This window comes from Octodon degus, unplaced genomic scaffold, assembly GCF_000260255.1.
Source record: "Octodon degus isolate 3935 unplaced genomic scaffold, OctDeg1.0 scaffold00003, whole genome shotgun sequence".
Taxonomy (NCBI): Eukaryota; Metazoa; Chordata; class Mammalia; order Rodentia; family Octodontidae; genus Octodon; species Octodon degus.
In genome coordinates this window covers 26,994,894-27,018,260 of record NW_004524579.1, presented here as the reverse complement: position 1 = coordinate 27,018,260, position 23,367 = coordinate 26,994,894, and the positions used below count along the sequence as shown (strand labels likewise).

At 48.1% G+C, this 23,367-nt stretch overlaps 1 protein-coding gene across 1 annotated transcript in view; it reads left to right on the top strand.

Annotated features, from left to right (window-relative positions):
- Positions 1-23,367, top strand: part of Myo5b (myosin VB) — a 426,429-nt gene that overhangs the window by 332,780 nt on the left and 70,282 nt on the right. The window contains exons 18-23 of the mRNA XM_023713700.1: positions 4,381-4,592; positions 6,505-6,661; positions 8,001-8,240; positions 12,879-13,112; positions 20,891-20,975; positions 22,080-22,213. Coding sequence (XP_023569468.1) covers positions 4,381-4,592; positions 6,505-6,661; positions 8,001-8,240; positions 12,879-13,112; positions 20,891-20,975; positions 22,080-22,213 — 1,062 coding nt within the window. The remainder of the gene's footprint in view (positions 1-4,380; positions 4,593-6,504; positions 6,662-8,000; positions 8,241-12,878; positions 13,113-20,890; positions 20,976-22,079; positions 22,214-23,367) is intronic.

The window sequence follows — 23,367 nt, the reverse complement described above, 5'->3', positions numbered from 1 at the left end:
GTCCCCTTCCCTTTTAACAGAGGGTAACAGTCTGGTTAATTGAGGGCTGTGGTTTGCTCCTGGTACTCTGGTGAGCTGAAGTTTTCCTGTGGCCCATCTGTCAGTGTCCAGAGCTTATGAGAAAAAGATGTGTTCAAGATCAGAGATTTCAGCTAACCTGGGGTGTCACCTGGGTATGGTAACAGCAATGGCCTCTTGATTTGTAGTCCAGACCTCTCCCATATGACTGTCCTCTCTTTTGTCCACTCTTCCCCTGTCTTTTCTGGGCTCCTCTAAGGTTACTAGCAGGACTTGCACTTCCCAAACAAAGGGTATACGCTAAACTATGCACCGCTCTGGATCCTGGGACCAGGGTCCTGCCTGGGACCTGCCTTCTTGACATGCACGGGCCACTGGACCTGGCCAGGCACATCTCCTCTTTCTCAGAGGTGACGGACCTGCCTGCTTCTCAGCGCCCTGCTTCCAGCCCAACTCTGCCCTTCTGCCCCTCTGGCCCAGAACTTCCTGAAGCACCTCATGTTACCCTGAAGGCGCACCTCAGATACATGTGTCCTTCCCTGGTGGGGCCCTGTCTCTGCAGTGACACATCCCCTTACATGCAAGCACTGAACCTGGCACAAAGGAAGCCACCACACAGTCATGGCATGACTGTGCAGGGACTTGCCTGAAGAAGGGTTATGTGGCAGGCTCTATTCCCTCTGCCTGAAAAGTATTTTCCTCCCTTAAGCTGCCCACTAGGTTCTGCTCTTTCTAAAATGAGCTGTCAGATACTTCCTTGTCCTGAGAAGCCTGCTCCTGGCCCCCCGGGGGGCATTAGCAACTCCATTTCCTATGGCCAATGGTACTCAGTGCCCATCTTCTCTTATTGCATTTGTCTCCTTGCACCATTTGTCATTCCACTGGCCTGTGAACATGTCAGTGGCAAGGACCTTACTGTCGCTGTGCTCCCAGTACAATTCCTGCTTCTCACAGTAGCGATGGGTTAGTGCTGGTCACTGCAGGAGTGACAAGCTAGGTAAGCCCATCATGACTGGAAATGTCTGGTTCTGGCTCACCTTGTCAGGAAGATGCAAGCACCACCCATTTGACAGGTAGGGAAACTAAAGCACAGACAGTTGGTGTAAATTGCCCAAGGTTGCACCAGTGGACAGAGAAACCCTTGGGGTCTAAACCACAATAGCCAGTTAGGGGCACTCTGCGTGGTTCTTTCCTGGAGGCCTCACTGACCTTCTCCCCTGCTCCCACCCCTTTCTCTGGCCAGATCATTGGGCCACCCATGCTCCTAGTACTTGTGCCCAGTAGCTGGGCTTCAGCAGAGTCACAAGTTGGCCTAGAAAGGCATTTGCCACTCCTGCCCTGCCTTAAGCAAGTACTCGGCACAACTTGAGAAGAGAATGATTAGGAGAGAAGAAGGGAAGAAGTTGGCTAGGAGGCCTGGGAGCTGGGGGCTGCTTCACCAGGCCGTCATGGAGAACATTCACCACCGTAGTTGGCTGGGGAGAAGTGTGCACTGTGAGGACATCTCTGCGAGGATTTTTGGAATGCCCTTTCACACGCGTGTGCATTTGCTGCTTCAGCTCCACAAACATCTATATTTCTCTCTTGGTACACTAGTCTGGAGTGAGGAGTATAAAAAAAAGTATGCTGAAGGCGCCTTGCTCTTCAGGATTAGTGGTCTAGTGTGAGCAGAGACACAACTGTGGAGAATCATCCCATGGGGCCTGACTGCCGCGCGCACCTGTTTTTACCATCTGTGAAATGTATGAAGTGACATGGAAGTGACTGCTAAGACTTTGAGGCTTTTCCTCACTCAGTGTGTGGCTCTTGGAAAAAGTTTCCACATGAGGGTAACTGACTGGTTAGTGTGCGATTAGAATGGTGCATCCTAGGGTAGGAGGTGTGCAGATCAAGGTGCTTGCTGACTGGATGGAGCAGGGGCAGCACCATGTTCAGAAGCCTTATTTGTAGCCACAGTGACCTCACAGCCCAAACTGCTCCTTCTTGCTTATTGCTGTGTGTGTGTGTTTGTGTGTGTGCGCGTGCACACACACACACACACTCAGGGAGCTTTTAGAGACAGGTCTCCTCGCTATGCAGTTCAAACTGCCCTTGAGCTCATTTTGTAACCCAGGCTGCTCTTGAACTCACAAGGATTCTCCTGCCTCAGCCTCCCTAGTGCTCGGATTACAGGCAAGTACCACAACACTGGCTCTTGCTTATTTCTAGAATAACAACCAAAGTACTTGTGTTCTAGCTCCTGGGATGCAGGTTCCTGGAGATGTGACCCTGAGCAGACACAGAGATGAGAGTCTGCCCAGACCCCACTCCTTCCCAACTCCCCCAGCAGCCAGGCCCATGAAGGAGTCTTAGTGACCCTCAAGCTGGGGCTGCTCCTGCACAGCTTAGGCAGTGCACGCTTCCTAGTGTGTGGAGCCTGGGAAGCACAATGCCTCAGCAGTCCTTCCGAGTCATTTGCCAACATGAGGCATATTTGCTCTAATGTGTTTCCTAGACCACAGCTCCCTGTCTTAGTGTGGCCATTGTGCCAGCAGACACACTTAGCTCCCAGTTTGTTTGCAACATGCCCTCAGTTGTCATGATTAACTCCCCTAGGGGGCCATCTTTCCTTGCCCACTGGGGTGAACACAGAGAAGGGCAAGCAATTTTAACCCAATAGATATAATTAAGATAGTAATTACGGGTGCAAAAACATCTCACAGTGCAGTTTTACTTGGGGGCTATTTGCAGTCTGTAGTTATATGTACACTGTGTGACCATTTGAGCATCGTCAGGTCATTGCCTAGCTCAGTAGCCCAACTCATGGCTCGCATTCCTGTTAAGTGTGTGCTCCTGGGGACTGCCTCCTCCCACCACCCACATTTATCCTTGCTAGCCTTCAACTCCTCAACAATGCTTGGCTTTTGCCACCCCAGGGCATTTGCAATTGTTCTGCGGGTTTTAAAAACTTATTTATTCTCATTTAAAGTACCTAATGAGTTGCCGTGTCAGCCCCACCCCCAGGGCATGCTGAGACAGCAATTGAGACTGGGTGTGGTGGCATATACCTGTAATCCCAGAGCTTGGGAGGCTGAAAACAAGAAGATCACCAGGAGTCCCATCTGTGTAGTAAGACCCTGTAGACACTGTACTAAATACAAAATAAAAAAAATAATAATAAAGTACATAATGAAGGGCCAGCAAGATAGCTCAGTGGTCTAAAGTGCCTGCTTAGGCAAGCATACAGGGACTGCGGTTCAATCCCTGGCACTACATGCCATGCTAACCTCGCCCCCAAGGTAGGCTGAGACAGCCACAAAAAATAAATAAATTACATAATGATTATAAGTTCACTGGGGAATTGATATATGTACACAATACATGTCAATTATTTTATTTCCACCTTCCTGCCCCCCATACATCTCTCAGCCCCCTTCTTGTTTGCAAAAGACCTATCTCCCTGTTTTCTTTTGTCTAGCTTTTATTTTGCTTTTTAAATTATTCATATTTTGATTTTGTTATATAAGAGAAACCATGTTGATATTTACACTTGTGTCTCACACTTAGCATTACAGCCTCAGAGTGTATCCCTTTTCCCACGAGTGACTCATGTTTATCCTCTGTGGCAGAGTAGCCCTCATTATGTACAAAGACCACATTTTCTTTATCCATTTATCTGCTTGTGGACATATGGGCTCCTTCCAAGACTGAGCTCATGCAAGTTGTGCTGCTCTAAAAGTGGGTATGCACATATCACTGGACTATGGTATCTTCAACTTCTTGGGGAAGATACCTAGAAGGATAATAGTTGGGTCAAATGGAATTTATATTTTTAAATTTTTTGAGGAACCTCCATATGGCTTTCCATCGTGGCTGCACTAGCTTACACTCTTAGCAACCATGTAGAAGGTTCCTTTGCCCCTGAAGACTTGCCGGCTTTTCTCATTTGATTTCTTGATGATAGCCGTGGAATGCTACTTCCTGATACCTCACTGGGGCTGCCATCTTCATCCAGGTGTTTGCTCAGATATTGCCTTGCAGAGATGCCTTTCTCCATCATCTTGTTGAAGCATCCCCAAGGGTCATTTCCTCTTTAATTTCAGTACTGCCTGAAAACAGAGAGTGTCTTTGCTTGTCTGTCTACCCTCACCATGGTATTAGTACTGGGAGCATAGATGTTTTGTTCATGGCCACATCCTGGATGCCTAATCCAGTGCCTGCCCCATGGTGGAGACTCTATGTCAGTTGAACAAATATGTTCCTGCAGAGGAGGAGAGAGTGGGATTTGGCAAGGGATTCTGCCTTAGAAGATTTGGCTGGTGTGGGGTGTGCTACCTTGCTGCTTACTAAGGACCAACCAGCTCCTCTCTCTATCTTCTAAAGGATCCTGACAAGTTCCAGTTTGGCCGCACCAAGATCTTCTTCCGGGCAGGCCAGGTGGCCTACCTGGAGAAACTGCGGGCCGACAAGTTCCGAGCTGCCACCATCATGATCCAGAAAACTGTCCGGGGATGGCTGCAGAAGGTGAAGTACCACAGGCTGAAGAAGGCTACCGTGACCCTGCAGAAGCACTGCCGAGGATACCTGGCCCGCAGGTGAGCCTACCCGGAAGGAGGGAACTGCCTCTCTCATGGTCTGTAATTAAGAGTATTCAGTGTTTCCTGTTGGCCCTGTTTGTACCTTGGCATGCTCCCAAAGATTGGACCCATTCCCCAACGCCCTTCTCTAGGAGTAGGTCTAGTTTCTAGGTCTCCCACTCCTACCACCATCCCCTCACCCTAGCAGTACTCAGCTAGAACCAGCTGTTTTTCACACAAGTCAACTATTCCCTTTGCCTAAGCCCCAAGGTAAATATATGACTTTCAGGAAAAAGGATTGAGTTTTTTCACAGTTAACCTTTACATAGCCTTATTTATACCATAAGTTTCAGAATCCTTTGGAATTTGGTAATTAGGACAAATTCCTGGGAGGCCCTTTTATGAGTTATTGAACCAAGCTATCACAGACATAGCCAACCATAACAGCCACCTCGTGGTGAAGCTCATCAGGCTGCCCTTCCCTAGCCTGACATATCCCTGGTCTGCTGTGCTAGAGTGACAGGAGTGTCTCCACTGAGGCTGGTGTGAGGGGCCACCTCCACTGAGATGTGTCATAGGCACAGAGGTCCTGGCCTCCAATGAGATGCACCTCAGGCCTTTCATACAAGTTGTCAGATTTGGGTGCAGCCCTGGTTCATAGCCGGTGCCCTGTCCAAATTGGAATTTCCTTGGAGGAATGACAATAAATCCCATGAAATCTTTCATTTGAGAGCCAGAATTTCACAAGTGGCTGCCCATCCATCTCTGCTAGACATTAAAAAAATTTAAAAAAGATAGCACCCTGTGTCTCCTAAAGGTAGGAGAGTGCACCCCTTCCTTGTGTGCTTGAGACTCTTGTGCTCACTGTAAGCTGCTTATGGAAGCGTGCCTATTAGAAAAGGTGAGTGCTATTAATCACCCCTGAGCTATTGGAAGGAGCATAAGCTGTAGAAATGAGAAGACAAGCAGTGCCCGGGGTTCAATCCCCAGCGTGCCTTGCCAGCCCTGCCCGTGGGGCTCACTGAGACTGTGATTGGGACTGGGCATGGTGGCACACACCTGTAATCCCAGCTCTTGGGAAGCTGAAAACAGAAGAATCACTATGAGTCCAGTCTACAAGGTGAGACCCTATAGAGCCTGTACTAAATACAGGGGAAAAAAAGAGAAGATTGGAGCTTTAATGCCCAAGTGTTTCTCTGTGTTTCCCTGCAAGGACATGTGATCCAGAGGATAGGGAGCTGGACTAGAGAACCATGCATCCCTGCAAGTAGTGTTGCGTGGCCTGGGTGTGTCAGTCACCTCCTCTTCCAGGGCCACACTCAATGATAGCCAAGGTCCGTCCTAGCTCTTGGCATTCTGGGCCTCTGAGTACTTGCTGTGACCCAGTACCTAACAAGACTTTTTAGAAGAGCAGAAAGCATCAAAATGGCTCTCTGTCCACTGGGGAGGTGAAGGAGGAGTGAAGAACAAAAGAGAAGACAGAGATTCCCATGCCGGGTATGGAGGGCAGGAAGCTGTGAGATGAGAAGAGAGGATCGCTGGGGCCCTGAGGAAGCTCCCATCATGCAGCTTGTATTTTCCCGGTACCTGCTGTCCCAGGCTCTGAGCTTGGTGCAGGAGCACAGAATGATCGACATGAGGCTGTAGAGATTTTCGAGCCAGGCGAGGCCCAGACAGACAGCAGTACATCCTTCAGAACACTGAAGGATGGGGAATGCGGAGGGCACAGGCACAGGGGGCACTTGAGTCAGGATCACAGGCGGGGTCGCTGGTACAAAGACTTTGGGCCACGAGGAGAAAGCTGATCCTGCTCTTCTGAACCCTATCGACATCGTAGCTGTGGAGCTTCGCCTGTGGGTGTCTATGTAGGAATGCAGAAGGAGGGGCTTGTGTCGAGGCACTGGCCCCACCTGCGATCTTCTGCCCCCAGGCTGGCTGAGCACCTGCGAAGAACACGTGCAGCTGTGGTGTTCCAGAAACAGTACCGCATGCTGAGGGCCCGCCGCGCCTACCAGAGGACCTGCAGGGCTGCTGTCGTCATCCAGGCCTTCGCGCGCGCCATGTTTGTGCGCAGAATCTACCGCCAGGTGAGCAGCCCCACCCCCACCCCATCCCCCTCCCCCGGGAGCTACAGGCTGCAGACGCACCGCGAAGGCAGCTGCACGGAGTTGTGACCAACAGCGGCACTTGTTGGATGCTCCTGGCTTTTTAAAAAATACTTTCACATCTCTACTCTCACTAAATCCTTTTCAAAGTTCAATTAAGAAGAAAGGGTTTATATCTTTCCACCCCTTGACACCTGAGCTGCCCAGAGAAACTGAGTCCCCATCAGCCAGCTGTGGGATGTGCTGCTGTGACTTGCACTCTGGCATTTGAAAGCAGGAGGTGGCACTGGGCATCAGCAGCTCCTGCCCGCTTCTTGGGCAGATTAGGAATCCGAAGCCCAGTCATATAATGCCAGGAGAAGGCTGCTAACCTCACCCTGCCAGCCCATTGCTCTGTATTATTCCAGTGAGGCTGGAGTCCACTGGAGCATAGACCAGGGCACATTTGACCAGCCGCCTAACACCGTGTAACTGAAGCAAAATGCTGATTGGGAAGATGACTTGAAGGAAATGTGTGAAATGTTTATTTTCCTAAAATGAACCTCGGTTGCTTCTATGATCAGGAATGTGTAATTTTCTAAATAATAAAACAAGGCCATGAGTTTATGATGAGAAAACATGTGGTCAAGCATCAGGGCGGAGAGAACACATCTGACATGATACTACAGAGAATCCCAGGCGAGACCCCAGAAGGGGCAAGTGCCATTTTGGAGGTAACCAGCAGGGGGCAGCATGTGCACAGAGCAAACCCTAGGTGTGACTCCCAGCTCTGTCATGGAGCTGTGGCGATGAGCATATTAATCTCCCTACACGTTTGCTTGTTGATTCGTTGTATGAACATTTGCTCTACAGGGTATTAAGACAAAATGTTGATGCTTTCATTTCCCGAGTGGTTTTTAACTTGATAGAAAAACTCTTGAGTTATTCTAAGCCACTACTGGGCAGTACCCCTGACTGAAGCACCTTGCTGCATCTTCTAGCTCCCTCAGCCCAGCTTGGGGCATGCATCTGTCAAGTGGGGAGAAATGAATGAGATCCTCAGCAGGCCCCCATGGCTCTGAGGTTTGTAGATCAGACTATGATACAGTTTTCCAAAACAGAGTTTGACAGCTGATTCTCTGGATACATGGACTTTAGAACCTAGCTAAAATTTGTTTATGAAACAACCATCAAAGTCGTACAGGCCATACAAGTTAGGGGACACATTTCCCGTCTCCTACAGCTGAGGCTGACCTGTCTCTCTCCTCTAGATGGTCGTGTAAGCTCCTTTGCTCCATCCTGCAGTTCAGACCCACAGGGCGTGTGTGCTTTCCCTTGTCAGGTCCTCATGGAGCACAAGGCCACCATCATCCAGAAGCATGCCCGGGGCTGGATGGCACGCAGGTGTTTCTGGCGGCTGCGACATGCGGCCATTGTCATCCAGTGTGCCTTCCGCAGGCTGAAAGCCAGGCAAGAACTGAAAGCCCTCAAGATAGAGGCCCGCTCCGCAGAGCACCTGAAACGCCTCAACGTGGGCATGGAGAACAAGGTGGTCCAGCTGCAGCGCAAGATTGACGAACAGGTCAGTGCTAGAAGCTTGCTACCATTGTTGGGGTGGGGGAGGGGGGCACCCCAGGGCTGTTTGAGGGGAGTGGCACATGCCAGAGGCCTGAGGGAGCACAGAAGTCCTCAGGCTATCACCCACTCCGTAAGAGCTATTACTGACTATGGCGGGCAGAAAAATGATCGCCTAAGACATCTACACCCTGGTCCCTGGGGTCTGGCCTCACAGAGCAGAAAGGGCCTTGCAAATGCGAATGAAGGCTCTTGAGATGGAAGGATGAGTCTGGACTATATAGGTGGGCCAAGTGTAATCAATCAGCTGTGTCCTCCTAGGAGGGAGGCGGGTGAGATTCAGATGAGAGGACAGAATAGGAGGTAGGAATGATACAGGCCCACAAGCCAGGGATTATGAGCAGCATCTAGAAACTAGAAAAGGTACCAAAATAGTCTTCCCTAGAATGCCTTGAAGGACACAGTCCCGTGGCCCTTTCTAGACTTCTGACCCCTAGAATTGTAAGATGACAGATCATGTTTCTTGAACCGCTAACTTGGAAACTGGCAGGTAAGCCCCAGGTCCTAGTCCCATGCCCTATTCCTGTGCCCCTGAAGAATAGCGCAGCAATAGCAAGTGCCTACAGAGGGGCACTGGGGTTGATGCCCAACTGGCACTTCAGCTGCATGTGCAGCCCCTATGAGGTATGTGGTAGTGCCATGCTTTCTCACAGAGGACAAGCTGAGATAGCCTACTGTACAACTCACAAAATGGTCAGCACTGTTGGGAAGTGTAAGCTTTTTCTACTGCCTGCCTGACCACCTTCCCACATGAGGCAATCACAAGGAAGAACCACTGAGTAAACCACCGTGGGGCAGAGTACTGTGCAGGGCACTGCTGGGAATTCGGGGCAGGAGCAGAGTACTTGGCTCCTGTGGGATCTGACGGACCTGGGGTAGAGTCCAGGTTGGAAATGTGAGGCTGACGCATGCCTGTCACTCTTCTCTACAACCACGCCCTGGTAGCTCAAGTCCTTCCGCACAGAAGACCTTTACTTGGTGCCTGGTTGATCCAGATGCTCTGTTAGGTTTGGGACAGAAGATATCAGTGGCACACATTGGTGTGTGTCTTGGAGAAGACACCTACCTAAGACGGGGTCAGTAGCATGGATCCCTCTCCTGAACACCACCATGCCTCAAGAGCTGTGACTTGCTTTATGTCCCTTCTCAACTGATTCTCCTGTGACCTTGTGAGATCATTTGTAATGAAGAAACTGTGGGTCAGGGACATCAAGTACCTTGCCAAGTCCACAGAATTAGAAAGTGCTAGAACCAGGATTCTACCCACATCTGATCCCGTAGCCATACAAAGATAGTGCTAACTTTTTAATCCAATATTGCTGAAGTGCCAGTCCTGTCCTACATGTGGTCACTGTTGACTGGGCTTCCAGAGTTGAAAGGAAAATCACTGTCACCTGGTTCATGAAGTACCGGTATTAAGGTGACCACAGGGCCAGACTCCTACAGGTCCCTGGAGAGTTATAGATACTTCCTGAGAAAGGAAAAGAAAGGAAGAGAAAAAATGCAAAGGGTGTGCCTAGTATGAGGGTGTGAAGAAAGAGACATATAGAGTTGAGACCACCAAGCATGGCTCTGAGTGTCACTTGGTTTTACTGTACCTATTCTATACTGGGCATTTTAAAAGCTCCTCATGAGCCCAATAGGATAGTAACACAACTGAGCCATTTTATACATAAACTACCTCCCAAAAGGTGTTCCAGAGCCATGTCTAGATGACAGTGGGGTGTCCCTGCTCCCCTGCTCTCGCAAGAGACCAGGCTCACTGAGAAGAGCTATCATCCAAGTGTGTGTTCCCTGGTGAATTCTCCAGAGAGCCTTGCTCAGTGGGGCTCCTTAGTAGGGAATCCAGATAAAAATCTCAGGTGCAGGTTAGGGGGTACTCAGCCCCTGGCCCACGTTGGCCTCGGTTACCCCCCAGGTGAGAGAGGCAGGCACCCACTTAGAGGGACAAGGAAAAGACCTTGTCTGTGGCACTGGCCATTTGAAAAACTCCAGTACAAAATGCACCACAGCTCTCATTGTTAGGGTTATGGCTGTTGATGACTGAGTAGAAAAGGCATTGCGGAGTCATGTTTACCAGCTAACCTTCCGGGCAAAGTGCGGTAAGGAGGACAAGGAGACTTGGCTGCTGCCCCTGTCAGGAGCCCTGTGTACCCACCACCGCCCTGGATTTCCAGATATGGCTTTGCTTTGGCCTTGCAGATTTCTGAGGTTGAATCCCGAGGATAAAAATAAATCTGGTATTTTATGATCCACGTGCTTGAACATCAAAAAGAAGCAGATTTAAAGGACCTATTTTTAAAGAGCTTTTTGCTTTAAGCTTCCTGCTTGGAAAACATCTGTTTGCAGTGACAAATCTTGCCATGGTGAGCAGGGTGCCCTAGACCCAGCAGGCAGTCAGGAGAGGCAGATAAGATCTTGCTTTCTCCCACCCTTCCCATGTCGCCTGACTGTGTGCGGGCACCATTCTCACACACCAACTCACCAAATCCTTCCACAATCCTGTGCGGTAAATATTAACATCACATCTGTTTTAAACGTGAGGACCCTAAGGCACAAGGAGGGTAAGTAACTGCCTTAGCCCACACTGCTAGTTAGTGGCTGGGATAAAATTTGGCGGGGTAGTTTCAGGATATATTCTACTACCTTTCACCTTTAAGTTGTTGACCTTCCCCATCGGGAGCCTCTGGAGACGGGTAATGAGAACAGCTCAGTCCGGAGGGAATTTGAACCTTGGTTTGGATTTGTTCTCCTGCAGATAGCACTGTCTGGGGGACTTGCAGTCATTTATAGTGGGAACTGTGACCCAGTGTCTGAGAATGTACATGACAACCTGCTAGAAGATACGCAGCATACTCCTCACCAGCAGCTCTTCAACACGCACCAGTGGCCCATGCATGACTGTCCATGAGGCATCTTGTACCGCTGGTGGTTGCAGCAGGACAGCCGTGCATGCAACAGTTGTGCATATACCCCTGGTTGTTCAAGCCTCTGCCAGTGAGACATACGGATTATGGCCCCACAGTGAACATATTAAAGCTGCTTGGTTACACCTCTTAGCAGATGAGGCCAGCTGTTTGAAAATAAATGGACTTCTTTCTTCTCTGTAATCGCTGGAGATAATTCAGGCAGCTACTCTCTTGACATGTAAGATTCTTAGTTAGAGGGAGAGGACATGCCTGGGCCAGGGTCGCCAGGAGCTAGGTTAACTCATGGCACATGTGGTGTCGTAAGCCACATCACAATAGTCCTTGACAATAAATGCAGCAACAGTTCTTGGGAGCAGTTCTTATGTCCCCAGGGCTGGCCTCTGGTGTGACATTATTCAATCAAAACCAGTTACAACCATGAACTCAACTTGCTGTCAGTCGGGCTATATTCAAGCACGTGGGTACAGTAACTTCACCCCTTGAACTTACAACATTTTAAGAATAGGAATCAAGTTCCTTAGGCGTGTGCGACAGCAGGTCGTTATTATTAAAAACTCTAAAAGGTTCACTGTCACTGCCCTAGAGGGTCCCAGCTAGGGTAGGTGAATCTTGTCCTGTTATAACCATGCAGAAAATATACTACGAGCATGCTCACACATGGGTTATGTTGTGTGTAGCATTGTGTGGGGTCCAATAGCTTCTCTTTCACTGCCTCTCTCTGCTTGCTCTGAAGTCTTAATTTCTGACACAAGCTAATCATTGATTTCAGATGCCCTTGCTCATTGATATTTTAGCCAATATCTCTGTCCTACTCAGAGCGCCTGCAGAGCACAGCAGTGAAGAATAACCAGTGACTATTCAGTTTCCCTGCTTACCTGGAGAGTCCTCCTTCCTCCTCTCTACTTTTCTCTTCAAACTACTTTTCAGCAATGCTTTCTCACCATGAACAGCCTGACCTCTTCCCATCATTTAGACCTAGCCTTGGATTTTCAGGGCCCTAAGTACAGGCGAGAATTCTAGGGGCAGCCTGGTGGCTGGGTATCCAGTGTGCAGGGCCATGGTAGGGGCAGGCTTGGCCAGGCTCCTGTCTTCTGAGTCAGAGTTGCATGGGCTAAGCCAGGCTGACAGAAGGCAAGAAGGCTCTGAGGCCCTGGAAGGTCTCCTGGCCCTCCGTAGTGGGCCATCTAGGAAGAAGGGATACCAAAAGTGTCCTTTGTTTTGGAACCAGCAGTTCGGTTGCAGCCCTTTGTGCTAGCATCTCCAAGGCAAGAGGGCTCAGTATAAAAGGCAGGAATCCTAAAAAGGCAAAACTGTGGGTCCAGGGAGCCAGCTACGGTGTTCTTCCCACATGCAAAGTAGGTGGAGGTTCTGTCTTCCCAATACAGAAAGCAAACTGCTGTCAGCCAGCTTCCAGCTCTGCGCCTGCTCACAGAAGCTCCTTGCACTGCTTAATGTTAGGATTGCTGTTCTGTGCCTTCCTCTGTTTCTTTATGATGAAGCCTTGTTCAGGAGCTAGCAGGAGGTCATTCAGCCATGTAATGATCCTGAAGTTTCACTCCACCTTGCAAGTCTTTTTCTAATGGCCTTATACTTTTTCCTTGCTCGCTAACCGTCTCTTTCCACCACCTCCCCCTACTTGCTGATGTTCTCGGCAGAACAAAGAGATCAAAACCCTGTTGGAGAAGTTGTCTACCATCACCACCACGCACACCACAGAGGTGGAGAAGCTGAATCGAGAGCTGGCATGTTACCAGCAGAACCAGGGCGCTGAGGCCAGCCTGCAGCTGCAGGAAGAGGTACAGAGCCTGCGCACTGAGCTACAGCGGGCCCACTCAGAGCGGCAGGTCCTGGAGGATGCCCACAGCAGGGAGACGGATGAGCTGAGAAAGGTACGAGAGAGTAGCCTGGCAACGGAGCACTCTCAGATACTATTCCTTCTTCAGGCTGGGAAATTGCCCTAACTTCACAGCTACCAATGCTAACAGGCCAAATCGTTCTTCTGTGTTAGAAAGTGGCCACACTTGTAGGTAAGATACAGCATGCACCCACTCATTGAGCAGGCGTTAATTAAACTGCTGCCATTGGCTCTGCGCTTTATGTCTTGGAAATGACACAGAATGTGTCATCTTTGCAGCCTAGGGTCAGTCCCTGCTTCAGCTCTGTGGCCCACACCTTGACAGCAAGCGAGCTGTGACAGAGATAGTAGCTATTCCAGGACTTACGGGAAACCTATGGATGTCACTACCCTTCAAAAAATCACTGTGGGAGCCAGATGTGTTGATGCACACCTGTAATTCCAGCACTCAAGAGCCTGAGGCAGGAGAATCATCATGAGTTTAAGGCCAGCCTGGGCTACATAGTGACTTCAGGGCCAGCCTGAACTGCCTAGTGAGACCCTGTCTCAAAAAGGAAAAAGAAGTCACTGTGGCTTAAGAGGGACCCCAAGTTTATATTGAGAGTTCCAACATACTTTACATATTGTGGTAGGTACGCTCCATAGGCTACCACCCCATGAGATAGAACGTCCTGGGGTTGTCCCCACTGCCCCAGACACCAAGTTACAAAGAATCCCCTCTCCATTCTCAAGATAACTGTTCCATCTAGGAAAGTCCCACAGTGCTACTGGAGTACCCAGTGGACCCAGGATCCTATTGTTCTCTCCCTGTCTCTGCGATGACCCTCATACCACAGGCAAAGGAGCATGTTGCTCACTTGCTTAGTATCAGCTGCCCATCACTGAAAGTCACAACAGATTGGAGCTCTAAGGAGGGATTCAATGTTCATAATGTTGGAAGAACAGCTTCAAAATTGGGTAGCCAGAGTGGTGGCACAGAAAAGGTTCAGGGTAGGTGGTAGAGTCCTAACCCTTATCTCTGCTCTTCCACGGTCAATCATGTGCCAGAAATCTCCTTGGCCTTAGTTCCCTTGCACTCGTGAGAGTGGGGGTGTGGGAGTGTGTGTGTGTGCGTGTACGTGCGTGTGTGTATAAAATTGATTCAGATCATCTCTAAGGCCCCTTCTAGACCTGTACAGGCTGACACCATGAAGTTGTGTTTGGTGTCTGGAAGAAACAGAGGACTCTTCACCCTTCTCTGTAGTCCTTTAAACTTTTGCTGCTCTGGCCCCTTCCTCTGGCCTACTCCCTCACAGCTGAGAGTCACACAGACACCTACAGGAGACGAAATCCTTCTCAGGCAGCTCCTCCTGGGCTTATCTGCCTCATTTTCCCACCCCAGGTGCACCTTTTAGCACTACCAGCCTTTGCCTTCCGGGTCAGAAGGGGGACTCAGTGGGGACTCCAAGCAGCACAGCATGGAAAAGGCCGCCTTCCTCCCATGTTGCTTGGCATATCACATAAGCTGGCCAGACAAATGTTCTTCCAGCTTGCCCCACATGAGAGAACCAGATTTCATTCTTTGGGATGCAGCGTGTGGTGCTAGGGCACTCCTCTCAAAATGTAAGTGCAAGCCTGTACTCTACAAACCATGGAATCTTATTTGGCGCTTTGTTGATCCTTGGAACAGATGACTGGATGGTGAAACTTCTGTGCGAGTAAAAAACAAGATAGAATCCAAAGGCAGAAAAAAGAGCTCAGTATTAGAAATGGAAGCTAGGGATTGATGGCCCTGGGAGAAAGGATAAAAAGATTGTCCCTTGCACATGCAGAAGGATTAGTCACCTGGGCAGTGGGTTAGCCCCATGAGCCATAAAACCAGGCACTCTCCTATCCCCACCCGCATGGGTAGGACTCATCACCCACCCCCTTGGCACTTTTCTTTCTGCTTCCTGCTAACCATTGTGATTTGGAGATTCAGAGCATGTTTAAAATATCCAAGTCTTCATCTCAGTTTCTTATCTGAGGATCTTCCATAGCAGAGCAAAATAGAGAAGGAGATTGCCCCCTCCTGTCCTTAATATTTTTTTTCTTTTTTCTTAGTACAGTGGTTCACAAACCTAATTTGGTTTACAGTTTTGAGGAGGATGGGCACAGCTGTGTTGTCACTCAGTGTGGAGTTTGTGAAAGGAAGTACAATTTTATCAGGTGCTTCTGTTTGAGAACTGAATCGTCTGCTAACAGAAACATTCATGAACCAAGGCACCACTGTTCCTAGGGACTGAACCCAAGGCCTTGTGCCTGTTAGGCACCTGCTCCACCACTGAGCTACATTTCTAGCACCCCCTCCCTTTTGTAAATTTTGAGACAGGATCTCACTAATTTACCGAGATGGCATCAAACTTGTGATCCTCTTGCCTCAGACCTCTTGCTACCATGACCACCAATTAGTTTCATGGCAATATATGGACCAAGGTGTTAAATAACATTAGACCTGGAACTGTCAAGAAAAAAATCAAGGACATTGCAAGGAGTGGAACAATAGGACAATAAAGAGAACAAAGACCCCTTCCCTGATCCCAAAAGGAAGCCAACCCCAAGTTAACAATACTCAAAAGCACCAGCATAAGATGGCCATTAAGTGAGAGGTTACTCACTCCAGGGGGAAAAAAAGAAGCAAATGTTTTTTCCTTTTCTGAGATCTCTAAAACTTTTATTCTGGTGTTAGGGGCAACACAGGGTTTGGCCAAAAGTTTCAGTCACTTTGCTGTTGCTGGTATAAAATGCTTGAAATCTACAGCTTAGAGGAGGAGCAGCTGTGAGGCTCACAGTGCCAGCGGGTTCAGCCCATGGGTGGATGGCTCCAGGCAGAAAGAGCATTGGAAAAGGACATGCAGGGGGTGGGGGGATTGCTCACCTCACAGCAGCCAGAGAGCATGGCTGGGGACGGATGCACATCTGCCTTCTGTGATACACCCTCAGTAACCCACCCCTTCTGATCAGGCACACCCCCTAACACCACAGTCAACTCTGAAGTCGTCATCTTAGCTCCCTCGTGAGCCAATCACCCTTCACAAGCCCCTCCTCTGAATACAAGAGACTTTGGGGGTCATTTTAAATCTAAACCATAACAAAAAAAAAATTTTTTTCGCTTTGCTTAGTCTCCTATGCCTAGTCAAGGTTTAATATTTATGTCTAATCTTAACAGATGGTAAATAATCAGGCAATTGGCTTCCTGCCGGACCTGCCCAGAGTCCTGCTTTGCACTGAGTAAGATTGATGAGACCAGCCAAGCACAGGGAGGGAGCCGACTGCTGGTGGATGTTTAATTAATAGGTTTGATATTTCCGTCAGCAGAAGCAGCAAATGTGATATTAGAACTGGCGTCCTGGAACGTGTTGGGCCCCCAGTCCTGATGACTTTAACTGGAAGACCACTGCACTGGCTTGCCCGTGGGGACCAGGAATTCCTCTCTGTCCACAGAGCCCAGTGCATTCCCTGTTACACCACAGCCACATCCTTTCCTACTAAGGAAATCCATTACATTAGATGGTCCATTATGTAACAGATTAGTCCACACCTAGGCCCTCAACTTCCTGCCCTTTCACTCTTAATGATCTCTCTGCTGGTTGCTTTTGCACAGCTGTGATAGTTCATATGGCCAAACTGCTTGATGCTCCTGATGAGAGGCAGGTGGCTTCTGGAGCTGTCCTTGCCACAGAGGTAACAGCTTGTGATCTAGAATGTACTCTGAAGGTCCTTTGTGACCAAAGTGAGGTCTAGCTGGGTGCAAGGTTGTCCTGGGTAAGGGAGGGTGGCCCAGCAACAGCTCCCCAGCCCTAAAAGGGGTCTTTGGCATGTGTGAGGGCATGAGTGGGCCCTGGGCTAGCATGCAGGTTGCTGGGGTTGAGCTGTGGTACACCCTCAGTAACCTACCCCTTCTGATGGGGGCATACCCCCTTTCTGTACCACGTCTTCAGTCATGGACTCATCAGCCACTGGCTAGCTCCCTTGGATAGTCCCTGTATGAAGGCACTGGAATCATAATACAAGGCCTGTGTATTCATTGCTGTTCTTCCTATCTGTGCCTTCCAAATGTCAGGAGACAGATAGGCATAGTGGCTCAGAGGCTGGACTAGGCAAAGCCCAGATGTTCCCCTTCCTGGCTGTGACCTTTGACAAGTTCTCAAACTTGTTTCTGCCTTGGTTTTCTTAAAAGCAAATAAAAATAGTAATCATGCATAGGGTATAGCTATAGTAAGAGCTGAATAATTTCTTTTTCTTTTTTAATTTTCCCACTGGGGCTATAACTTCACTGTGGTCATGATCTCTACCTTACACTGCTTTGAGCGTGTTCTGATACCCATGGCACTGAGCAAGAGCCTGGAATCTACCATGATTCCCCTCTACGGATTGTCTGGTGGCTAGATACTTCCTTTCCCGAGAGCAGCAATAGAGTACCCACCCTTGGTTATCTTTCTCTAGTTTGTTTAGGGGTCTGACACAGCCACTTGCCTCAGGTCAGCTCACATTTTCTTTCTGTATCATCCTCCCTCACTTTCTGTCCACTCTTCATTTTCTGCTTCTCCATTCTTTTCTTACACACATTTCCACTGGCGAAGTAACTTAACAACTGACCTCTATAGAGTATTCATGTTTGTTTGCCTCACTGCCAGAAAATGGGTGAGTAGACTTTCATATGACTAAGAAGTGTTGTTTCTACCAAGAGCCATGCAAGTTTCTACTACATGATAAGTATGCAGGATTAAGGGCAGATGACAGGTGAATATTTCCATATAAGCATCATCCAACCAGTTTGTCAGTAGTTTTATGCCAACCTTGTAGTTGGCTCTTTTGACAATATAAGTATTCAACTTGAAAAAATCCCACAGCTGCCCTTATATCCACAAAGAAAATGAAAAATAAAAATATTCTTCTCAACTTTTGGGGACTTTTGAATTAGCTCAGTTGTTTAAGCACCTGCTCCAGCAAACCCAGTCAGGCACGGGGGACCACAGTTCGATCCCCAGCTCCATGTGCCTTCCCAAACCTGCCCTTAAGGCAGCCTGAGTCAGCCAGAAAAAAAAAAAAAAAAAATTCTTCCCCACAAAGATACAGTAGTAACTGCAAATGATCTGGGCATTTGTTTCATTTGACTTAACAGGGAACATTAAGTCCTTATAGTTATCGGATCCCTGCTCCATTGTTGGTTCTGATAAGCTGCCCTACATGCCCTTGTGAAAGTTAGAAACATTCCAAGTAATATTCTGAAAAAATTAAAATACTTTTCCCTTCCTACCCTAGCCCCTTAAAAAAAGAATTGTTGAATGGTGTTTAATGAATTTAGTATAGTCTACAGGGTCTCACTCCACAGATTGGACTCATAGTGATCCTCTTGTTTTCAACCTCCCAAGCACTGGGATTACAGGTGTACTCCACCATGCCCAGCCTCAATTGCCTTCTCAGTGTGCCTCTGGGGTGGGGGTGGACCAGCACGGCAAGCTGGGGATCGAACCCCAGTCCCTGTATCTGCCCAAGCAGGTACTTTTAATCAGCTGAGCTATCTGGCCAACCCTAATGAATCTTAAAACTCACAAAGATGTCATTTATCATGGTCTTGGGATGCCACCTGCCTCTTCTGTATTGTTAAAGTCTCAGTGCACCCTACAGCCCTGATGACTTGCAAAAGATAACCATTTAACTGCGGAAGTTTGTCCCCACTGTCAATAAACTACGTGCACTAGCTGGCTGGTACCAAAAGCAGTGCGACTAGAGACACTTTCTCTGGCCTCCCTGGCATGGGAGGCAAGTGTGGGATTATTTCTGCCTGTGGCTCACTGATGGGAAAATGCAGCTTCCTCCAGAATTGTTGAGGTGAGCAAGCAAGAGAAGTCCCCCATGGTGACACTTTGATGTATGGCTTAGAATAACAAATGGACCTTAATTCATGAATCAAAGCCTTGGAGAGAGATGGAGGGAAGAAAGGAGGCTTAAAAATAGCAGAAGGCATCGGAGGCATGTGTTGTTGGTCGTGACTCCCCCACACTGAAGTGTTGGCTCAGATTTTAGAGCGTAGGTTGCTGTAGTGAACTAAGGGACCATGTTACCAGCTGTCACTTCCACAGAACCCAGCCCGGTATTGAACGCTGCTCCTTTCTGGTGTGGATGCCTTTATTTCTCTTGCCTGATTGCCCCAGCTGGGTCCTCTAGTAGATACTGACTACTGCAGAAGTGGCTGAGCAGACACCTTGTCTTCTTCTTGACCAAAAGGATCCTATCCGAGATGCCCTTTGTCAAATTACAGAATTCATTTGTGTTCCTTGTTTTCTTGTTGGGTGTTTTCATCATACACATTTGCTATATTTAATGGAAGATTCTTTACCAAATGCATACGAAGTGTGGTCTATGGCTTTATTTTGATACTTTTTTCTAATTTTATTAGTAATATTTGCCATTTAAAACCAATTAAGAAACGCTCCTTTTTTTTTTTTTTTTTTTTTTTTAAGAATTTTTAAGGAATAGATACCCTTCCTTAAAATTTTGGTAAGGGATAGAATGATTTTAAAGCTGTTTCCATTTAGTGCATAGTAAAGTTCATGTTACAGAGTAGTCAACGAGAATTGCTCAGCTGCTGTATGCAGAGCCTGCTGCGTGGTGCTTCACATGCATCGCTTCACCTAATGCTGAAACCACCCTGTGAGATGCGTATTAGTTTTATAGAGGGGAAACTGAGGCTTACGGAGCCTGGGATCTGTGTGCTTCTGAAGCTATGTCTTAACTCCTGGGGGAAGCACAAGCTCAGGTGTAGGAGCCTGAATAAAGGGGGACCAGCATGCCTCCCCCATTCTTTCCTAATTATTTCCTCTTCAGTATCACAAAGGTGAATATGTGATTTTAGTGAGGAAAATGACTGCTTAGCCTCCTGCAGGGTGCAGAATGTATCTCCAGAGATTCCAAGTAGCAAGGGAGGTCCCGCACAGGAGACCACCCCCCCACTCCGTTCCTTCTTCCCACCAGCTAGTCCTTCACAGCCTCAGGATGCAGGTCCAAGTTGGTACTTTACAAATATCTATTCCAATATTTGCTCTAATTATAAACTTAGTTTTCTCATTTTTAGACACTTGCCTTGCACCATTTTAATCCTCCTTCCTCTTTGAACAGACCAGACTTTAATTAGTGTTTCCTTTCTTCTTTGTTTGCCTTTTTTCTCAGTAATATTTACTGCATATTTCTTTGATAGCATCATAAAAAGTCAAACACTGGAATCAGATATTTGAATGTCAACAATAAGTCTACTTCCCTTGCCCAGAATGTTGGTGGTGCTGGTCCTTTTAGACAGGGAAGGACAAGTGGAATGAAAATCAGATACCAAGGATATAACTCATCGACACAGTGCCTGCCTGGCAAGCACAAAGTCCTGAGTTCAATTCCCGGTACCAAAAACAAAAAAAGATCAGAGATAATTTGATCTTTGTGGCCAGCTTTTCTAAGACTGTGAGAGCTCAAAAATTAGCAAGACTGATAAATGCACACAAATCTGATAATTTTCACAACAACTGAGTCCCTGAACAAGGCGTGTGAACTTGGTACAGACGCCATGAGGTATTCATGAGCACTTGATGGCTGTAAGCAGTTTGAGCTTGCCTCTTTTATAATGAGATTTTTCTTTTAGCATACATTTTTTTATTCAGATTAAAAGCAGTTTTGTTGAACTCAATTTTGTGAAATAAAAAGAGAATTTGCACACGACCTGTCAAAACTCAAGTGCCACAAAAACAGCCTCACCTTGGCCAAGCATCCTGGGGAAACATTTTTCCCTTTGTGTTCTTTCAGCGAGTTGCAGACCTAAAGCAAGAAAATGCTCTGTTGAAAGATGAAAAAGAACAGCTTAACAACCAGATCCTGTGCCAGTCGAAAGGTAAGTTCCAAAGCCCTGGGCTTTGTTTGGGGTCTTAATCCCTTTTCTTGACTGCTTTTCCTCCCCCAAAGACACCGAGATGCTGCAGTGTAGGGTAAGAACTATTATAGAGAAAAGGGTGATGGTTTTTAAGATCCTGCATTGCCATTTGATGTGAAGAGGTGGAGGGGGGAGCCATGTGCTTCATGCGTAGTATAGTGCACATGCTCAGAACCTGACGGAGCTCTACAGTCAGGCCTGCCTCTGCCGAACACCTGTGTGTAGTCTTCGCAGGTTCTCATTTCTTTATCTGCAAAATGGACAGAAGGACAGACCTCAAAGGGCTAATATGTAGGTGACCAGAGGATGCACGGGATGCTCAGGGTGATGTTTGATGTTCAGCATCCCTAGCTCCTGTTTCTTCTAGCCAGTGAGTTACCTGTACACGTGTACTGAGGAGAGGATTTTAGGTTAGGCTCCAGGCCAGCCAGTCTTTAACACCCACTAACTCCTGCGCTGCCATCCATCCTCCATTGCCCTCTGCCGTAAGCTGTGATAGGTGCCCCAGTGCCCAGTTCTTACCCCAGCTCAGTGGGACGAGCTCTCCTACTCCATCCTATTTCCTCATCCACGTCACAGGGTAACTGAACCACAGGACCTCACAGTCCCCTGCTGTAAAATCTTAATGGAATAAGCTGCTTTTAAATTTCTCCAATAGGCTTTCCTTTCCATCACCAGGAATACTAAGTTTGGGCAGGAGAAAGCCTGTCCATGTTGTTCATTTGCCTTTAGTTCTTCCTCTGACTAATTTGGTTTCATCTCTCTTCACCCCAAGAACCTGAGAGGTCAGCAATAGGAAGAAATTGCAGAATGAAACTTGGCTCTGTCAAGAATGCTCCTAGCAGTGCCTGTGACAGTGTTCAGAAGACAGGCAGCATGTGAACTGAGAGTCCCTGACTCAGTGCTAGGGGTGAACACAAGACATTCATCCGGTGCCTCTGTGGGGAGCCTCTCATAGGCAGCCTTTGAGAAGAGATTAATCAGAAAGCATGCATCCGTGCATGGGTGTGGGCTGGGGAATCCATTAAGAGGGTAAACCTGCATCTTTGTTTGCCTCACTTCCAGATGAATTTGCTCAGAACTCTATGAAGGAAAACCTTCTGATGAAGAAGGAGCTGGAGGAGGAGCGATCTCGGTACCAGAATCTCGTGAAGGAATACTCCCGCTTGGAGCAGAGATATGACAACCTGCGGGATGAGGTAACCACCCTGCCAGCAAGGACAACCGTTCTGCCCACAGTGCAGGCCCTTTGTCCTACTAGCTTTATTGTGCTTGCCCCCCATATAGTGAGCCCTTCCTGGTCCTCATGGCCCAGCCAGTTTAATTTGTTTATATTTCTAACTTTTCCATGAAAAGTTATTGGAATTCTAGTATATTAATTCCAATGGGTGCAATCCATGGTGAGAATAAAGACCCTAAGACATATTTGTAGTTATGGGGAGCCAAGGGGTCCTAGGTCCAGCCATGATGGTGGCCATCCGGAACACGAAGGCCTTGATCCTAGACCAAACCCAGGCTTTATTCATGAGGAAAGCAGTGACTTGAAGGATGAGTGACTGTGAGAATGGTGGAAAGTAGGTGACTGCCAGGAGCTGGGCTAGGGAAAAGGCCTGCATTCACTTGCAATATGCAGAGAGAAGGGTATACAGAAAGAGTAATCTGCATTGCACGACTGAGATAGTGTCCAATGTTCTGGGGTCAGTGCTTCAGCTCTGATGTGTAATCTTTCAAGCCCCAGGAAGTCATAGTCTCCATCTCCAGGCTTGATCCTAGTGATAGTGCAGAGCACTGACTGTTCATCCTGCGCAAGGCAGCTCACACAAGGAAACAACAGGGCTCTAGGGAAGCGCTTCTGTCATCTTGAAAGAGCACACATCAGCACCTCAGCTGGACTTATATGCATTGCTTAAAGCCATGATAAGGAAAAGTCCTAGCCAGCTCTGCACATATAGTTACATGGAAACAGGGTCAGGCACAGCCGATGTGGAGACAATTGCTCCCCTTTCAAGGAGAGTTGCCCAAGTGGTCCTCCACACCCACATGCACCCCCACGTTGTAGCCAGCCTCAGACTCTGTGCAGTGTACAAGTGGCACACAGCTTCTGTTCTTGTCCTTCCCACAGGGATGTGACACATAAGACAGCAACTGGCCTGGATAGGTCCTTCCTAAGAAGCACTGGGTCTTGTAGACATCTTGGTTGTAAATTTATGGAACTGTCCATAAACATGTGACCTCTTCTGGTTCCCATTCTGGGAAGATTGTCACGTTGAAATAGTAACAAGGCCAGGGCTTCATTCTCAGCTGCGCTGGTTTGCCTAGAGAGCCACCAATGGGGCCTGATTGCAGGTCCTAA